Source organism: Medicago truncatula, chromosome 4 (genome assembly GCF_003473485.1).
Source record: "Medicago truncatula cultivar Jemalong A17 chromosome 4, MtrunA17r5.0-ANR, whole genome shotgun sequence".
NCBI lineage: Eukaryota > Viridiplantae > Streptophyta > Magnoliopsida > Fabales > Fabaceae > Medicago > Medicago truncatula.
This window is the reverse complement of record NC_053045.1, coordinates 51,383,319-51,403,381: the sequence shown is the minus strand read 5'-3', so window position 1 is coordinate 51,403,381 and position 20,063 is coordinate 51,383,319. Positions and strand designations below refer to the sequence as shown.

General features: G+C 32.3%; 3 protein-coding genes and 1 long non-coding RNA gene across 4 annotated transcripts; 1 reads left to right on the top strand and 3 right to left on the bottom strand.

The window, feature by feature from the left end:
- Positions 1-1,206: 1,206 nt before the first annotated feature.
- Positions 1,207-1,605, bottom strand: LOC112420935 (inverted formin-2-like). Its single transcript, XM_024780766.1, has one exon. The coding sequence runs from the start codon at positions 1,603-1,605 to the stop codon at positions 1,207-1,209; it is 399 nt and encodes a 132-aa protein (XP_024636534.1).
- A 299-nt stretch (positions 1,606-1,904) lies between these two features.
- Positions 1,905-3,227, top strand: LOC120580212 (uncharacterized). Its single transcript, XR_005645917.1, has 2 exons — positions 1,905-2,192; positions 2,831-3,227. It is a non-coding gene; the product is annotated as an uncharacterized lncRNA (long non-coding RNA).
- A 1,681-nt stretch (positions 3,228-4,908) lies between these two features.
- LOC25493706 (pentatricopeptide repeat-containing protein At3g48250, chloroplastic) lies at positions 4,909-7,122 on the bottom strand. The gene has a single exon (XM_013602284.3). It carries the CDS (start codon positions 7,003-7,005, stop codon positions 5,092-5,094), a length of 1,914 nt encoding a protein of 637 aa, XP_013457738.1. The 5' UTR covers positions 7,006-7,122; the 3' UTR covers positions 4,909-5,091.
- Positions 7,123-8,496: 1,374 nt separating this feature from the next.
- LOC25493705 (pentatricopeptide repeat-containing protein At3g48250, chloroplastic) lies at positions 8,497-11,639 on the bottom strand. The gene is made up of 2 exons (XM_013602283.3): positions 9,576-11,639; positions 8,497-8,646 (listed from the first exon to the last, which is right to left on the bottom strand). Exon 1 carries the CDS (start codon positions 11,570-11,572, stop codon positions 9,686-9,688), a length of 1,887 nt encoding a protein of 628 aa, XP_013457737.3. The 5' UTR covers positions 11,573-11,639; the 3' UTR covers positions 8,497-8,646; positions 9,576-9,685.
- Between the last annotated feature and the right edge of the window lie 8,424 nt (positions 11,640-20,063).

Genomic DNA, 20,063 nt, shown 5'->3' with positions numbered 1-20,063 from the left:
TTTTTTTATATTTTAAATATTATTCTTTTATATAAATTCATACTATTTATCTAGATTTGATGAACTACAACAATGTTTTATTTGTGATCAACCGAATTATGATTTATTTTAGGTCCAATATTTCTTTTGAATCAGATGAACTATTTAAAGCTATTAAATTAAATTGTCAAGATAAATGTAATGTTTCTATGAAATATTTTTTTTTTGTATGTAAAAAAATCTGTTAAATATTTACATTGCATTCGCTGAGGATTTTATTTGCTTATATCTGCCGATGTAAATTTTTATGTATTCATATGAGAAAAAAAAATTTAGCAAAAGAATAGCTAACATTAGCAAAGAGCTAGACTACCAAAAGATATATTAAAAACCAAAGGAAAACAAAACAAAAGGAGGGGGACAAGAACCAAAATCTCCTTAAAATTTTGGGTAAAATAATGGGCGTTCAAAAATAATTTGGTTATAAATTTATAATATATTAGATAATTTATTGACATTACATAGCTTAATTGATTATGAAAAAAGCCTGAAGTACTCTTGCTCATAGATTCAAATCTTGATCAACATCTTAGTCAATACAAAATCAATTTCTTTTAATGTCTTTTTATAAGTATTTGGTTAAAAAAAATTATTAAAAGGCCTAAATAAAAAATTTCTTTAGGCCTATTAATCTATGGAAAATGCTAACAAGTGTCCTTAGAGCATTGTTTAAGCATCAAAAGTAGCAAATTTTACCATGACTTTTACATGTGTGTATTTTCAAGACAAAGTTTCTTCTTGTAGATTTTTTAAACAATGCCCTTAGGGCACTTGTTAGCAAGATCCTCTATCTATTAGGCCGGCCTTATTTTAAAGGTAACACCTTTTGTATCAAACAAATAAAATTGCACTAAGAATGAAACTTGTTATATCAAAATAAATGATAAGAAAAATATGAGGAAGAAAGGAAGACTAAATTCATAATTCTTGCGATCAATATATGATAATTAACTAAAAAAAAAAGGATGATTTACTATAATAAAATTTATAATAAGGCGCTACATCCTTATTTTTATTATTCAATCAACGTAAATTGAGGTATAAGTTAAGAGTAATATTCTCATCAATAAATTGTTTTTTTTTTTCTTCTTTTCGAGTGGATGTTGCATGTGCTACATAACAACTTTTCGATTACAAGGAAAACATTCTGAAGATGCCTCCTTAATCCTACATGGAGGAATTTGGAGGAGTGTTCCCGCCTATTGGAGGAACAATCGGAGGAATGATACCACCTACAGGAGGAACAATCGGAGGAATGACCCCGCCTATTGGAGGAACAATCAGAGGAATGATCCCTCCTACGGGAGGAACAATCGGAGGAATGACCCCGCCTACCAGAGGAACAAACGGAGGAATGACTGGAGGAATGATCCCGCCTACTTGAGGAACAATCGAAGGAATGATTGGAGGAAAAACCGGAGAAATGACCCCGCCTACTGGAGGAACAATCGGAGGAATGATTGGAGGAAAAATCGGAGGAAGAATTTGACCATTTGTGAACTGCAAAGCAACAAAAACAATTAGTAACATTGGAATTGAGAAAGCAATTTTGGAGATTGAAACCATCGTACTTGAGAAATAGAGAAATGATATATTTGTATTGAAACATATATGATCTACTTCTTGTTATATATAACGACGAACATGATGAAGAATTTTTTTCCTTTAAAAATTACAAATGTTAATTAGTTTTTTTTCTTCTTCATATTAATTAGCTATTTGACCATATAAGTGGTATAGTAAATAAGAATATTGTTTTTTTATATGAAGGATATTGTTGTTAATAATAAAAAGGAAGTTTATGAGTTGGTCAAAAACAACTTTGTGTGTGTGTGTGTGTGTGTATAGGGCATTTCAAATGAGAGAATTTTTTAAATGAGAGGGTGAAACTGTGACCATTGGATTAGTTAGATGGTTGTGATTAAAAGAGAGGTTTAATGAGTCACATGACTCTCTTTTCATCAATTTCACGCGCGTTGATTTCTCTCACCTCACGCGATTTCTGAAAGTTCTCCTTTCTTCATCGTTTCAGCACCATTCTTTCTTTAGTCATTGTTCTACTCCAAAAACGGTCATTCCGACGATATCTCCACAACCACTTCTCAATTCCGACGATATCTCGACAGCCACTTCTCAATTTCGGTTATTAACAGGTTGGAAATTGTTTACCCCAATTTTTTTACATCTTGTTATGTTGTTGCGACTTTAAAAATCCTTTTCAGCATTTTGGGTGTTGTTATGCTTGGAACTTTAATATACATTCTTGTCACTGATGGTTCTCCTTTCCGTACAGAGCTATTGACTTCGTAAGTGCTCATATAAGCATGAACTGCGTGAATGGAGCATACATTTTCTTCTTGTTAAAAGGAACATTCCTCTCCCATTATATACTTCTTTTAGTAGACATAGATTGTGGTGTGGGCAATATTGAATTTGAAAGTTGTGATTTATTAAGTGCTTTTCATTCTTCATTTTTCTAATTAAATTATTCACCAAAGCAACACATGTACTTTCTGTGTGTCATTCAAGTATTCATTTGCAACTTTGTCATGCTCATATGAGTAAGTTTCAGCACTGCTTCTGCTTGTGGCAGTCCCTTTTTGTTAATGTTAAAGAGGAATTAACTAACTAGTTGTAATATATGTACTTGTTGATGCCTAATTTTATTAGAAAAGTTTTATAATTAGAGATTGATGGAGTAAAATGCTTGATTTTTGCTTGATTTTTGTTATACTGATTAAATATCATTCAAAAAAACTATTAACTACTTTTTGAATTTACGTGGATTTAGGTTCAATTTTCAGTGAATAAGGTGATGGCAATGTGTGAAATGGTCAAGCATGGATGCTTCTCAAGGAAATTTATATGCTAGACAACAAACAGAGAATAAGAACTTGAAGAATAAGAAAAAATAGATTTTATGTGCTGCTGTGTTTGACAGCAGTCCTGTGCAGAGTTGCAGTTTTTCCGTGATGCCACTGCAGTTGTGATTTGGTGTTGTGTTTGGGAGGCTTGCTAGCGTGTTTCGGAGTTGCTTCTGGCTGGCTTTTATTGCTATTTTGGTTTCTAGCAGGTTTCCAGGGTTTTTTTTGTTGAGTTTTGATTTTGGTGGAGAGGCACCCTTTGTTTTAAGGCCCTCCTTAATTGTACTCTTTTTGCAACATCAAATGTAATTTCTATTTTGTGTATTTTGTGATGTAATTCACATTTGCATTGTAAAGCAAATTATATACTATATGAAATAAAATTGGTATTCATTGTTGGTTATACTTTCGAGACCATAAGGCCATTTACACGGCATTATAGTTAATGGAACGAAATAAAATTGGCATTATATTTTGTTGGTTATACTTTCTAGTTGACAGTGGCACAAAAACAGGAATGAAACATGACTGTGGAACAAAATACAGCTGCTGATACATAGAAGAAACATAAAACCACAAAACTGTCAGCCACCAAAACTCACCAAAATGCTGTTATTTTATTCTAGTTCATTTTGACATAAAAATAGGCATTTTGTTATGAGCTGCATAAAAGTAGGCACATCATAATAATAGGAGTGATACTTGGTAACTAAAATTCTGCATTCACCAAAATAAGTTACTGATACAAAATAAGCTAGCATGATCACAAATTGAAATTCTGCATTACAATTTTAAGTTATTGATACAAAAATATGCTAGCATGATCACAAAACTAAACTTTCAAATCATATCATAAAGAACAGGAAGTGTCATTCATTCTTCTATGTTATTCATCTGGTTTGTCTAACTTCCTTCATCCTTCTTCTATGTCATTCTTCCAATCCTAAAAACATCAAGTAAAAATATGAGCACAAAAAGATCAAAACAAATGCACCATAAACATGAGCACAAAAAGATCAAAACAAATGCACCATAAACATGAACACAAAAAAGATCAAAATAAGTACATTTTGAAAGGGGCTTCTTACCAAAATTATGGAGATGATCTTTGGGGACAATTGCGGCTGTCATGATGCACATACTCACCGCATGCCAAACCCACCATTGAACAGCAATAAAACCAACAAGAAAATAGAAAAGGAAAAAAAAAAACCAGCTAATACACACCCATATATAAACCCAATATCATCCCATGAAAAGAAAAAAAAAGTTACGTAACTCAATAGTTGAATATGAGGTGATATAACAAGGCAAATGAAATTTCATAGAAAAAATATATATTTTAGGGATCGATAGTTGAATATGATTAATAGTTAGATGACAAATGAATTTAAGTCATACTAATTATAATATACCTGAGAAATTTGAAAAGAAGTTGATGTATCTTTGTCCATGAAGAATGATGAACGTAACTCAATAGAAGTGCAAGTTGTCCAAATCAAATTAATGTATCTTTATCCATGAAGTGCAACGTTTGGTTGTATTTGGTTGGAAGAAGTAGTGATGGTTTTTGCAGAAAAAGAAAGGTTTTACGTTGAATGAAGGGAAGAAGATGGAATAAGAAACGTTGTGAGGGACGCGCGTGTTTTGTTTAATTGCTCAGCAAATTAGTGTCACGTGACCTACTAATGTGAGAATTAAATCACAGCCATCTAAATAATTTAAAGGCCACAGTTTCATCCTCTCACCCTCTCATTTAAAAAGTCCTCTCATTTAAAATGCCCTTTATATATATATATAACTATTTTATGCTCAAACGATGAAATCCGTATCCTATAAATCTGAGAGTCGTTTCTCTTGACATTGCCTTGTCAACAGCGAACTACTTCAAAACAAAACAGTAATTCATTGAAAATGACATATCATTCATATTTCTTAGTTCCAAAGTGGGTAGTCAACTTCAAAATAAACGGTAACATTATGAACTATGATACATGCTTGAATTAAAAATGAAAACAAAAACCTTTGAAGCTTAACTGTCACCTAAAAACAGCACTCAGAAAGGTCATACTCTGTTAGATGAACACAGAAGCTGTGATGAGTAAACCCTCTAAAAAAATTGCTCTCTGTGATGAAATTACAGGTTTACACAAGTGTTTTTTGCCCCGTACGTACAAAAAAATAGGGATCAAGTAGCAGCCATTTGACTCTCGGTCGCCTGACTCTTGGATGAATCAAAAAGTTTGGAGATTTTAATATTTTCCCGGATATGGTGAGGACACCTGTACAATAGATCTTTGGCCTCTGAAAGTCTACCTTCTTGAAATAAGGATTCAAAAATTTGGAGGTAAACTGTTTGAGATGGGTAATTTTTTATACTCAATGCTTTCAGGAATTCCACAGCATCCTCCACGGTCCCAAACTTCGAAATATATGATGCAAATGGTTCATGGTATGGAGAGCATTGTTTAGACTTCATCAAACGAAGAAGGTCGAGCGCCTCCTCAAACTTTCTGACTCTTAATAGACTATCAATCAGTTTCTCGAATGTAGCTTGCCATGGACTTAAATGACACTTGCCAGATATCTCTAGAAGCAACTTGTATGCATCGTCTATTCTCTTTTGCTTAATAAAACCATCAACCAGTACTTCCAACAATTCAGCATCTGGACTGGAAGACTTTTCCATCATCTTATAAAGACCAAGTAACGCACCATCTAGTTCGCCGGCATCACAGTACCCTTGGATCAAGATGGTCCAAGTCTTGATGTCAACCCAAAGATTGATAGCTTGCATATGATCGATTACCTTAAGTGCTTCTTTGAACCTCCTCGTCTTACAAAATCCGAAAATAAGTTGACTGTATGTGATGTTATCTGGTTCGTAGCCAGCATTTTTCATGGTCTCGACAATCTTTTCAGCTTCATCAAATTTCCCAGCACCTGTCAAAGACCTATGAATACCATCATAGACTGCCTTGGAAAGAGTATACCCTGTTGACTCAAATTTCTTAGTTACCCTGAAAACTAAATCCAAATCTGGCTTATCCTTTGTAGATAGGCTCTTTAAAAGCACAATGCAATCCGGAGCTGTAGGCTTATATGAACTATCCATCATATGCTCGTAAAGCTTGACACTGTCCTCCATCATCCTATTATTTAGAAGCTGCCTCGATATCTTAATGTAAGTATCAAGATCCAATTCATGACCGACACTCTTCATCTCCTCAAGAATACTCCAAAACTTCTCAATTGACTCCATTCTAGGAAGAACTCTAGCAACTGCATTATAAGTCACTGTATTCTGTAGATAACCAGATTGCTTTCCAACCCAATGAAAAAACTTATAAGCCTTTAAAGGACTATTTCGAAGCTCTTTCATAACCCTAATCACGAAATTGTCCGAAAGTTGAATTTTAACCTTCTCGAGTTCATTCTCAATCTCATTGTCCCAATCAGACCCTGAAATAATACCAACCACCTTTTTGACAACACTCTGCATTGCATCCTGCTCAAGCATCCCTTTATAGAAACGTGAATACTCAACAACATCACTCTTCATCTTCGCCTTTTTCAAATCTGCCGAAAGTATCAAATGTGTCTCTTCATCTAAATAAAACCCATTTTCCTTCATAGCCTTAAGAACAATCCAAAACTCTTTCATATTCTTATTCCTAGCTAAAATCCTGAGAACCAAGCTATAAGCCGAAGAACTAGCCATAAACCACTCTTTCTCACTGACCCAATTGAAAAAGGTGAAAACTTTAAGAGGGTTATTATCCAATCGCTTCAAAACATAAACAACAGTTTCATGGGTCAATGATTCACGACATTCTTCAAATTCTTTCTCTAACTCTTCAGACCAATCATTGGTGTAAACACGCTCTAAAATTGAGTTGGGTTTTGAAGAAAAATAGTGTTTTTTATGACTGTTGTGAAAAGGTAATAAATTGTGTGAACGATTCAACATAGGAAGTGAAAAGGAGGAAGAAGAAAAATGAGAAACCTGGTACCCAGTTGCAAGAACTTGTGTAGCGCGTGATGATGATGATGATGATTTGAGGAATTTGAGGGAAGTGGTTATTGCTTTCATGCGATTCATCGTAAAAGTTTGGATTGTTTCGGAGAAGAAATTGCTGCGCGACGCTAATAAGGTTGTGTTTTTGGGAAGGGTTTAAGGTTTAAGGATTATTTTGTCTTGTGGGTATGGGTTAATGGATCTACTGTCTTGCATACCCGTTTATATTTCCATGACTTTTTTTTGGTGGTGTACATTATGCATTGTTTATACCAAAGTGACGACAAGATTTATAGTACTACTCAAGATTCCAATGTAATAAAGAAAAAAAACCATATTTGATAGAATAATTGCTAAAAGGAAATAGATAAACAAAATCTAAATAATTTTCACTCAAAAAATATCTAAACAATTTTATTTTTTTAAGACTAGATCAAGGTGAAACTCTTCGGATCCACATTCAATTATCACAACTAAGGTCTAATAAAGTGTCTATCTATTGTTGCTGAGTGCTGACTACATACACTGATGAAAAATTGTGATGCACCAAACAACATTCTTAGAGTCCATATGATCCCTCCAAACGATCATAAGGTACACAATCTAATTATATAAAATCTCCTCAAATCACATTGAAACATCACCGACTTGGATATTGGAGTGTCTTTGTAGGTTCATCTAGATAGGATTTAGTGTTCGATATAGAGGATATGATCCATCTTCTCTCTCTCTTACTTAGTTAGGTTTCTTTTTTTTTTTTTCAGTGCAACACAGGAAAGCGCCCTCTTTTTGTCATCCCTGCAGCTTTCCAGATTATGTATTGAACGTATGGCGTAGCTAGGATCTTAAAATCATGTTTGAGCCATTGATAAAAGATTGATGCCAACTAGTGTAAATCATTGCAAAAGCCATTTCGAATCATGGACATTTATATTCTCCAACAAGAACAACTATCATTTTCAAAATATCATTAATAAAACAGGTTTACAAATAGTCCATTAACTATAAAAATTGTCAATTTGATTCTTTAAGTTAAGGTTGTTTGCGAAAATTACTCTTTCCATCTAACCCTAAGTTCACATAAAAGTCATCAAGTTACGCTTTTGTCGCATTTGATGTGCAATTAGCTAGTCATATTGTTAACTAATTATTTAGAGTTTCCCAAAATTATAGCCGTAGACTTCGATTTACTTGAAAGCTAGTTATATATTTCAAAGAGAGGAGTATTAGGAACACTCTTTTTCTAACACTCGATCTAACACCCATTCTTTTATTAGGTGAAATCAATGTAGATCTCATCAATTCATGCGCGACTCATTTCTAAAGTATGAGGTCAATATTAATTTTATTAAATAAGAGAGTGTTGCAGTTCATTGGTTATAGAATACAAGTTTATTCAAGTAATACAAATTTATCCAAATTAATGACTCCTTTTGTTATCTTGTTTAAACTATCATGTTGCGAGTTCACTAGGTGACAAGCTAACACGACTGCCCATCAATTTGTTAAGGCAACAGCCAGTTTAAATGCTCGTTTTTAATGAAATAAAGTATATTTTTCTGTAAAAGAAGAAGATGAAACCGAATCCAACAATTACTTAACATAAGATGATGGTAGATGTCGGCATAAGAACATGGTTTTTGTAATGTATCCATCCTATTCAATTAGTTATGAATGAATGTAGAGCACATACTCTTATTAACTTATCAGCAAGTACCTCCACACCTACAAGGCTACAAAGCAAAAAATTAATTTTTGCTCACATAATCATAGTTCATGAATAATAATACTCTTTATTTGCTTACTAGAGCTGGAGTCCAAGCAAAAAAATAATTTAATGAGTGATTCATGATATCTTCTTACCTGAAAATAAGAAACCTATATTTTAAATGCTACCAAGTGCTAAAAGGACGAATCCCTTCTAAACAATTTGTTTTACTGTAACTTAATAACAATATTTTTATGCTCAAAATATTAGATCTGTATCCTGTAAAACTGAGACTAATTGGTCCAAACTAGAAGTGTAACATTGTATTTATATGATTACGAGCTCTCGCTTCTTTTGCCCTTTTTAACCAAGTAAGACTATAAGGCAGAGTGTACGTAAACTATCATCTGATTTTGTCAATAATTCTGCCATCTTTGTTAACATTACCTCATCAACGGGGGAAGAGCTTCAAAACAAAACAGTAATTCATTGAAAATGATAACATCGTTCTTATTTCTTAGTTCCAAAGTGAGTGTAGTCGAAATAGTGAACAATAGTGAACAATGATGCAGGCCTTGTAACATAGTGAACAATGATGCAGGCCTTGTAACAAAAAATTAAAAAAATAAAATAAAAACTATCCTCGGAAGCCAAAACAGCATTCCTACTTCTATTTTCACCCTCAAAACAGTACTCATCAAAGGTCAGTCTCTCAAAGATGAACATAAAAGATGTAATTGGTAAACCTTGTAAAACATTGTGTTAGAGATGAAATTACTGGTTCAGACGAGGTTTTCTGCACAGTGCAAAAACCAAACATGCCTAAAAGCCTGATCAAAGTTAATCATTTGGAGAAACTCACAAATTGCAATTAGTAGTCTAGAGTGAAAGGAGGTTGTCACTTGCCTGAATCCAAGATCATGGCATACATAGATCAGTAGCTTACCCTGATGCTTACAAATGACAGATTTCTGAAAGACCACAAGCAGGAATCCAATCCAAGACCTCTGACTTTTGACGCATTTTGGACACTAGGAAGGAAAAGTTTTCTGGGCATCAAGTAGCACTGGCAACATCCGAGTCTCCACTGAAGCTAAAAAATTCATTGATCTTTTTATGTCTCTTTATCTGCGAAGGAAACTTGCACAATAGATCTTTGACCTCAGAGAGTCTACCTTCTCCGATGAAAGATTCCAAAACATGAAGATAGGCGGAATGGGACCTAGGACTTCCCTTTCTCCATGCCTTCAGGAATTTCTCAGCATCCTCCACGGTCCCAAACTTTGAAACATACTGCACAATTGGTTTGTTGAATGGAGAGTACTTGTGTTTCCTCATCAAACAAAGAAGGTCAAGTGCATCTTCAAATTTTCCGATTCCTAACAGGTTTTGGATCAATTTCTCGTATGTACATTGCCTAGGAGAAGCGCATATCTCAACCATCTCTACAAGAAACTTGTATGCGTTGTCTATTTTCTCTTGACTAAGAAAGCTATCAACCAAAGCGTCTATCGCAGCAGCATCTGGATTGCAGTCTTTTTCAATCATCTTACTTAAACAAAGTAATGCCTTATCTAATGCATTGGCAGCACAATGCCCTTGGATAAAGATGGACCAAGTTTTGTTATCAGGAATGCAGCCACTAGATTCCATCTCCTCCAGCACCTTACATGCTTCTTCAACCCTCTTCATCTTACAAAGTCCAAAAACCAGTTGACTGTATGTAGTATTATCAGGTTCATGGCCACCATTTCTCATAGTCTTAACAATATTTTCAGCTTTGTCAAATTTCCCCACACTTGTCAAACACCTGTGTATTCCATCATAGATTTCCTTGGTGAGAGTATACCCTGCGGATTCATATTTCTTGGCTACCCGGAAAACAAGATCCGAATTCGGTGAATCACTTGTAGCGATAGCGTTTAAAAGGAAACAGCAATCGTGAACCGATGGCTCATATGAACCATCCATCATAAGCTCGTAAAGCTTAACAGCATCCTTCATCATCTGATTCTTTACAAACTGCATTGTTATCTTCATATAAGTATCAATCTCCAATTCATAATTCACACTCTTCATCTCCGCAAGAATACTCCAAAACTCCTCAATTGAATCCATCCTAGCAAGAACTCTAGCAACTGCATTGTAAGTCACAGCATTATGTTGATAACCAGATTGCTTCCCAACCCAATAAAAAAAGTTGTAACCCTTTAAAGGACAACTTCGAAGCTCTTTCAAAACCCGTATCACAAAACTATCCGAAAATTGAATCTTAAGCTCTACAAGCTCATTCACAACCTCATCACCCCACTCAGATCCTAAAATCACACTAACCACCTTGTTGAAAACAACCTGCCTTGCATTTTCCTCAACCATATTCTTAAAAAAAGTTTTAAGACAAGCGAAATCCCTGTTCATTTTCTCTCGTCTAAAACCCTCCAAAATCGACCTATACGTAATTCGATCAAGATAAAACCCTTTTTTCCTCATCATCCTTAAATGAATCCAAAATTGTTCAATTGTATCCTTATTAGCTAAAATCCTAAGAATCAAATTACACAATGAAGAACTTGGCAAAAACCAATTTTTCTTACTGACCCAATTGAAAAAGCAAGAAGCTTTTAATGGGTCATTATCCAATTGTTTCAAAATGTAAACAACGGTTTCATGGGTCAAAGAAGGGTAACAATTTTCTAACTCTTTTTCAAACCCTTGAGACCAAGCGTTTGTTTGAATAAGCTCAACAATGGAGTTGGGTTTTGATGAAACATAGTGTGTTTGATGAAAACGTGAATCGTGAAACGGGGAGGGGATAAAAAGGGGTGGTGGGGTGTAGAGAGAGAAGTGAGAAACCTGGTGGAGTGAGCGAGTTGTAGTGACTCGGATGGTGAGTAACGAGTTGATGAATCTGAGATTACGAGCAACTGATTCTAACGCTTTCATTGCTGCAGGTTTAGGAATTCGGAGCAATGCATTACCGGTACTCCATCAATGGTAATGTGAATATTGAATATTTCTCGCGATAAAAAGTAAAAAAATTGAATTCTTTCCCAAATACTACATCGGTCCTAAATTAGCTGAGTCATTTTTTCTTTTCACACATATTAAGATAAATGTATAAATGAAGAAGAGAGAACAATGATTTTATTGTCAAATATTGGTACATTCTCCACTATCATAAATGCAAAATGAAATATATTGAATTGGAAGTTGTGAAAGTATTACTCCTTCCGTTTCAAAACGAGTGTCACCTTAGCCAAAAATATTTGTTTCAAAATGAAGGTCACTTTACATTTCCCATACAACTTTAATTTTTTTCTTCCAACTTTACCCTCTCCAGGTTTTCTCTCACACAATATTCAATGCAACTTTAATTTTGTCTTTTTCTTATAAAGTAAGAGCAATTTAGTAAAAGTATTATATCCAATGATTATTTCATTCCATTTCTTAATTTGTGTGCCAAAGTTTAAAGCAACACTCATTTTGAAACGGATGGAGTATTATTTAGAGTTATAAAGAAAAAAAAAGTAATGTATTGTATTGAAAAGTGAAATGGCTCAGTTATTTTGGAACATTTTTTTTTTGCAAAAGAATCAGTTATTGTGGGACGGAGGGAGTATACTCTATCCGAAAGGAAATAAAAGTAAAAATGATAGATAAAAAATGAGTAAATAGACAATTACTCCTCTGAAATTTTAAGTTTCGACAATTACCTCATGACGTTAACAAAACTTAAATTACTCCTCTAGAATTATACAACGTTAATCAATTTACCTCATCCGTCAAATTCTTCTGTTAGTCAACATCACGTTTTGCAAATCCCCCCTATAGTTTTACACTTATGTGCAAAATGCTCCCCGAACTTGAAAATTTATATATTTTTTTCTTCTTATACTTGACTCAAGATATTAAAAGCAAACAATTAACATTTGGCTTTAATGAAAATCTTTTAGAATCTCTACTTGATATTTGGTTCTTCATCTATGTTATATGGACTATTTGGTTGTCTCTTTAGATTATGTTTGAAATTGAATAGTTGTTTCTTCTGCACGTATAATTTTCTATTTCATTCATATGCTTCAATATTGTCATGATCTACTTAATAGGCTCAACTTCAGTCCCTTCACAGATTTACTTATCTATTGCTTCTTCTTTTTTGCAAAGGCAAAATATACTTATACTATTAAACCAGATCCAAACAGAAGATGTGCAAGAATGAAACAAGAATATAAGCATACATAAATTGTTTAGCTATTTATAAACAACAACAATGAGACACAAAAAAACTCTCAAAATTCAACAATATGTAAAATGAGTTTTTAACTTTGCTGACACACTAATGCATCTCCAATTGCAATCCAAAACTAAAGCAAGATTTACAAGACTATTGCTTTATCTAAGAGGTGTATTTATTTACTATTCATTTAATTCTTTCATATCTCTGTGATTTCAAAATAGTGGATGATGCCACATGGTAACGAATTATATTGCTAAATGATAATAGTGTATATTGTCATTTGATATAATTTTCATAATCAGATAAGTATTGGAGACAAACAATTAGAAACAATGTCATCTAATCATTGGTTAAAAAAAATGTCATGTAATCCATTTATAAAACAAAGCATATCAATTTAAATATGTAGCTAAGTTGAAAAATATTGTAATTATACATTTTTTACAAAAAATATCAACCACTATGTTAATTGTTTGCCTTTAATATCTTTTGAGTCAAGTATAAGAAAAAAAATATATAAATTTTAAAGTTCGGGGCATTTTGCAATAAGTGCAAAACTTTAGGGAGTATTTGTAAAACGTAATGTGACTAATAGAAGAATTTGAAGGAGAGGGTAAATTGATTAACGTGGTGCAATTTAAGGGGGTAATTGAAGATTTGTTAACGTCAGGGGATAATTGACGAAACTTACAATTTCGAGGAATAATTGCTTATTTACTCGATAAAAAATTAATGTCTACAGACTAAATTTTGAACTACATAGATTAACTTTTTTGCTTGTTTAAACAAATACATATTATTTTTCGGCTTAATACATCTCCCGGTCCCTTAACTTATTTTATTTTCTCAGTTTCGTCCCTTAACTATAAAGTGTCTCAATTTGGTCCCTTAACTCTTCTGCCGTTACCTATTTTGGTCTATTTCGTTAGTTTTTAACCATAAATGTATAAGGTGAACCAACATTATAGGTGGTCCACCATAGATCTTAATAGATTTTTAATTTTAACCCTTTGATCTTTTGTCTATTAATGAGAACGGTTAGATCATACATGTCTATTGTATCGTATAGTGAACCGCCAACAACCAATTTTTTCCCCTTTCTTCATCTTCTTCCTTTAATTTCTTCATCATCTTCAATAACATCTATATATACCTTCATCAATCTTCAACCATTAAAACCCAGAAATAAAAAAAAATATGTATATATATAATTTTTTTTATCATCTTCAAAACAAGAAAATTAAATTCTTCATCATATTTTTCTTCAAACAAACCCAGCAAAGAATGTTCGACCGAAAGCTATGTTCTCTCTCCTCCTGGTCTATTTCCGGCGAGATTCTGGTGATGGTACGGTGAGGTTTTGCTGTGTTCTCTGGCTAGTTTTTCACGTTCTCTTCACTGCTTAGCTCTATTTTCCTTGGTTTCAACGGATCTGCACTGTTCTCTCCTCTCACTGTCTCTTCTCCGGCGTGATCTGCCTTCTCCGGTGAGGTTGCGGTTGAAGATTTTCTGTGTTTTCTGGCCTGTTTCTTCCAATTCGCACATATCTGGGTTGTATTCCACTTGGATTCAACTATTTTCACTTATCTCCGCCGAAGGGTTTACTCCGGCGAGATATGGGTAGTTTGCGCCATCTTGAAGCTTTGTCCTGTTTACTACATGATCGTGTTTCTCAGGATCGTAATCCCTCTCTTTCTGGGCTCGTCATTTTCCGGTGCAGGTGTTTTCCGGCGAGATCTGGCTCGGAATTGGACTGTGTTTTCTGGTTTTTCTAGCTGTTTGCGTTTTTTGTTTTACAGGTAACACTAGTTTGAGGATTATGTTGGCTTTCCTTCAGCGTTTACATTTCTCCGGCGAGCTGGGGTTTTCCGGCAACACTTTTCCGGGTTGTGTACGGTTCTGTTTGTGTGTTTGAACTGTCTTCTCCATGGCTATGTCATCTTGTCCTTGGCCGTTTCTCTTTCCGGCTGATTAAGGGTTTTTTTCTTGGTTTTTATTGTTTTTTTTATGAATGTTTATGAAGATGAAGAAGATCTGAGAAGAAGATGAAGAAATACAAAAAAGATTAGATGTTGGTGGTTCAGTGTTGTATACGATGGACTTGCAATCAAATGGTTGAAATCAAATCAAAAATATTAGACATTAAAATACTAACGGAGATGACCGAAATAGATAACAGAAGAATACATAAGGGGCCAAATTGAAACACTTTATAGTTAAGGGACCAAACTGAGAAAATAAAATAATTTAAAGGACTGGGGGATGTATTAAGCCTTATTTTTCTTATATTTCATTATAAAATGATTGTGGATTTATGCCAAAATATTTGTTTCTCGCCTAAAACAATGAAAAATTGATCTTTTCAAGGTTAATAAGAGGCTTGTGTTTGAAGTTCCTCATGAGAGTGTAATCGTGTTATATCTCTCTATAAAAGTCTTACCATCCATTATTAGTTTTACATGCAAGGAATACCCACCTGATTCACACCAAAAAAGTAATGATTTTTTTAAATGATGTTTCATAAAATACAAAAGTTGACAATTTTTTTTTTATCAAGCAGTGTAGCAACTAAAATTTCACCCTTTTAAGGTGAATAAATGGAGATCAAAAGTTTGAACCCAAGTTTCTACATATATATGCAATATTTATGTCAACTAAGTTATGATCACATAGATCAAATATCTCTTGAAAAGTAATTTTGACATTATTATGATAGATATTCATTGCCATTAAAAAGTGAAGATATTCATTGTTAGAGATTTTAATATAATAAATATTAAATATTTAAAAAAAAAAAAACTCTCGAAAATGATTGTTACAAGAAGATACGTCAAAATAGTTTCTCATTTTTAGCATTTTTTTTTTAAATTTTACTACCCACAAAAGTCATATCAAAATGACGAAATACTCAAAATGGTTTTTATTAAAAACAAATCTATGAGAGTGCAGTCGGTCTTTGGTTTTAAAAGTAATTTGACATTAATAACCTTCTTAATTTTTTTTTTACATTAATAACATGGATATTCACCGTGATTCATAATATATATATAGATGAGGGATATATTGACTCCAAGAGTAACTCAATGAAGGAAGTTACTCCAAATCACTACTATCCATTTCATTTTAATCTAACAGCCTTGGTTAATTATATTCTTGTGCACCGAATAAGATTCCACACCTGATCGAACCATTAGATTTTGTTGTACAAAACCATCAAAGACATTTCTTTCTGATTCATACCTTGTAAAAATTCAACAAAGAGATCGAAGCAATTAAATAGATTAACAATTCTTGTAAAAAAAAATTAGATTAACAATTAAAATCCCAATTCAAATTGATGCAATTGAAATATATTCTCAATCAGAAACTTTGATGCAATTTAATTTTTGATGATGGATATATATTCCCAAGAGATCTCATATTCCCAATTACGAAGGATATATTTCCAACCAAAATTTTGATGATGGAGATATATTCCCAATAAGCAACATTAATTTGAATCTTGTTGTTAATACAATTTTTCTGGCTGAAGGTATGAATAGGAAAGAAAAGTCTTGATCTTTTTGTTGTTAACAAAATCCAATGTTGATCGGGTGTGGAATCTTATTCGGTGCACAAGCATATAATTAATTTAGACTGTTAGATTAAAATAAAATGGATGGTAGTGATCTGGAGTAACTCTATTGAGTTACTCTTGGAGTCAATATATCCTTTCTTATATATATATATATATATATATATATATATATATATATATATATATATATATATATATATATATTCATATTCAAAGATTTTAACAAAATAAAAATTGAATATTTTTTTAGAAAAGTATCTTTTAAAAATGATTTTTACGAGAAACAACTTCAAAATAGCTTCTTACTTTTAGTATTTTTTAAATTTTACTATCCAAAAAAGTCATAGCAAAACGTTGAAATAGTCAAAATAATTTTTTATGAAAAATTATTTACGAGTGCATAATTTGGTCTTTTGTTTAATTTCTTGTAGTTAGGTTAATATTGGTAGCTCCTTTTTTTTTGAGAGAGAAAGAGCAGAAGAGAATCTCCTATGATCTTAACTTCACAATTATATTTGCTCAAAAAAAAAAAAAAAAACTTCACAATTATATCTAGGTTGCATATTTGAAACCCTGCATTCATTCACAGATTGTTGGTTTTGGAAATTTGAACATTTTTAACTTATGAGTCATTTCACTATGTAGAGTGAATTGTTTCACAATGTCAGAGAAAAGAGTGAATCATTTCACTTCAAATATTGAATCGTTTCACTTATTTTTGAAAAATGTTTTTGTTGATTTTTTTTAAGTGAATTATTTCATATATCCATAAAGTTTTTGTGAATTGACTCACTTTTGTTTCATTCAATTTTTTTACAAAATATTTTATAACTTCACTTTCTCACACTGTCATGGAAAGATTGAGCAGGCTCTCGGATTGATCGGCTCATAACATTAGTTGATCAAGTGTGTTTACAGTTGAGGGTTAGACGTTGAGTCGTGTGAGGAATGATTTAAGGGCGACATCAATATCTGATATAAGAGTAGGGTTTTATGTTGAAATCTCAAGCCTCAAGGAGCAATATTAGTATAAACAACAAAACTCCATTGATGTGTATCTTTAGGAGTGAATGTAATGCATTAGTGAGAACGATGCAAGTGAACCACTCTAAATCTCAAGACTCAAGGAGCAATATGTGTTGAACTCTATTTTTTTGATAAAAAAATATATTCTCATCTTTTTGTTACGTGAAATCATCATACAATAAATACCCTAAATTACAATATGTATCATGAGCAAAAAAAATACAAAATAATTTTATTTATTAATCTGCGCAACATGCATATATACAGTTTAAATTTTAAATTAAATTAGAACAAATGTCTGTTTGAATTGACTTATTTTTGAGCTTAAGTAAAACAACTTCTGCAAATAAATAAGTTTTTATGTATTATTCATAAGGTTGTTAATGTAGTTTACGAAAAAACAATTTATCAAGATATAATATTTGTTAGTGAAAAACTTATGAATTAACATAAAAATTTATTTATTTACATAAACTATTTTTTATAAACTAAAAAAATAAGACAATCCAAACATACCCTAAATACTCAAACCAATCTCAACAATCTAACTAAATCCTAATTAAAGGTTCATCCAAAACTTGAGACTTCATTTAAGAAGTACAAAATGTTGATAATTTCTTCCTTAACTTTCCATTACAGCAAATATCACCTCAACTAGATAGCTAAAACAATGAACATTAGAGACCAAAGCATTAAGCATCCATATAATTATTTGTCAAACGCAAGTGCTGTTAGAGGACAACACTTGGCATTCTCCTATAATTATTTATTCCTAGTCGCTTCTACTAATCCATAAGATTCACATTAGGTAAAGGCGTTACTAGTTACACATGAACATCTTCATCAACCACTACCAAGTAGAATATATTCGAATGTAAAAAGGACGGAAAAATTTGTCGTGTTTATCATTTTTCTCAACATAGCTTTTATGCATGTTTATAAAGACTACTTTAAGGTCACAAAAGACTACTTTACGTTTGAACTACCTTTTGATGTTAGAGGTTCGGTGCCTCTTTGGATAGGTGTGTGTGTGTGATGCTTAGCACCTACGTTATCAATGGTGCTCACTGCCACGACATTGCTTTGTATTTTTTTTCCACCGAAAAAACTGAATCCGCAGACAATCTTGTAACATTTAAGTTAATAACATACAACGACAACATCATAATACCTACAAATATGACAAAATAAAAGTAAAAGAAGTATTTATGTTTTTGGATTTACAACATTCGCTCAAGTTTTCATTATATTTGCAATGAATTTAAACGATAATGTCAATCTAAACCAACAAACACTATATTAAGATGAAAACCAACAAACGCCGTTCAAGATAACAAACCTATACAATGCCAAATAAGACGACGAGCAAACACAACACTCTCTCAACAATCTCATGTGTTTTGTTATTAAAATAAATTAACGTTGTTGAAATGTGCTGTTGTATAGTTATTAGTTGATTTATTTAGTAATTTTATTAGAGATATATTGTCTGCTATGATTTACATGAGGGATCAATTAAATACTCAAAACCATGGTGTTTTAGTTAGATTGGTTTGGAAACTTGAAATCTGTTACTCTAAGTTCAATTCACCTCGAGGTCATTTTGGTTGATTAATTCATACATGACAGTTAAATTAGTTGATACTCGAATTGGATACTAAATTTTAAAAAATGATCATGCTAACTAATGCCCTGAAATTAATTAAAGAAATAAACAAAAAGTTTTATATTAAAAAGAATATTTTCTAAACTTTTAAGTGTTTGATTAAACAAATTCTAAAAAAGATTTAGTTTCTTAACTAATGCCCCAGACACTAATTAACATTTTCTTTAAACAGAAAATAGTTCACATTAGTTCGATGTTATTATCAATGGGTCATGCCAACCGTTGTACCCAAACACTAGTTAAGAAAACAAAAAAATTGAAATTTTAAATTAAAAAAACACTTTTTTTTAACTTTTGAAAATTTATTACACAATTTCGATGCAATATCTACTATATTTGTTTTTTTATTACTCCATCCATCCGGTTCTATTTACAAGAAACAATTGATTTTTTAGATATATTGGATATTTATGTATCTGGTTTAGATTCATGACTACATACATACATTATTCAATGTATTTTTTTTTTTTTTTTTGTAAATACAACCCTAGGAAGTAAGAGAAACTCTTGGTTATAAACCCAACACCTCATATTTAGACACACTCACATAAACTAAAAAAAATAAAACAAAACTAATGTAGTCACATCAATTAGGAGAAAGTCTTGGTTGGGCACAAACCTAACACCTCAATTTTGGGCATACACACAAAAGCAAGAAAAAGTTAATAGAAAATAAAATTATAATATATCATTTGATGTGACGAAATACTTTTTATTTAATTTGTTAGTTTTATGTGAGTATGTGCCCAAAATTGAAGTGTTGGGTATGTGCCTAAGCAAGACTTTATCCATTAGTAAGTATTATTGAATTTCATTCTCTTTTAATTATTTTTCATTTTACATGAGTGTGTCCAAATCTTTTTGATATAGCTTTGTGACCATAGAAGACTTTCAGAGGAAGTAATTAATTTGGGAAAGAAAGAAAATG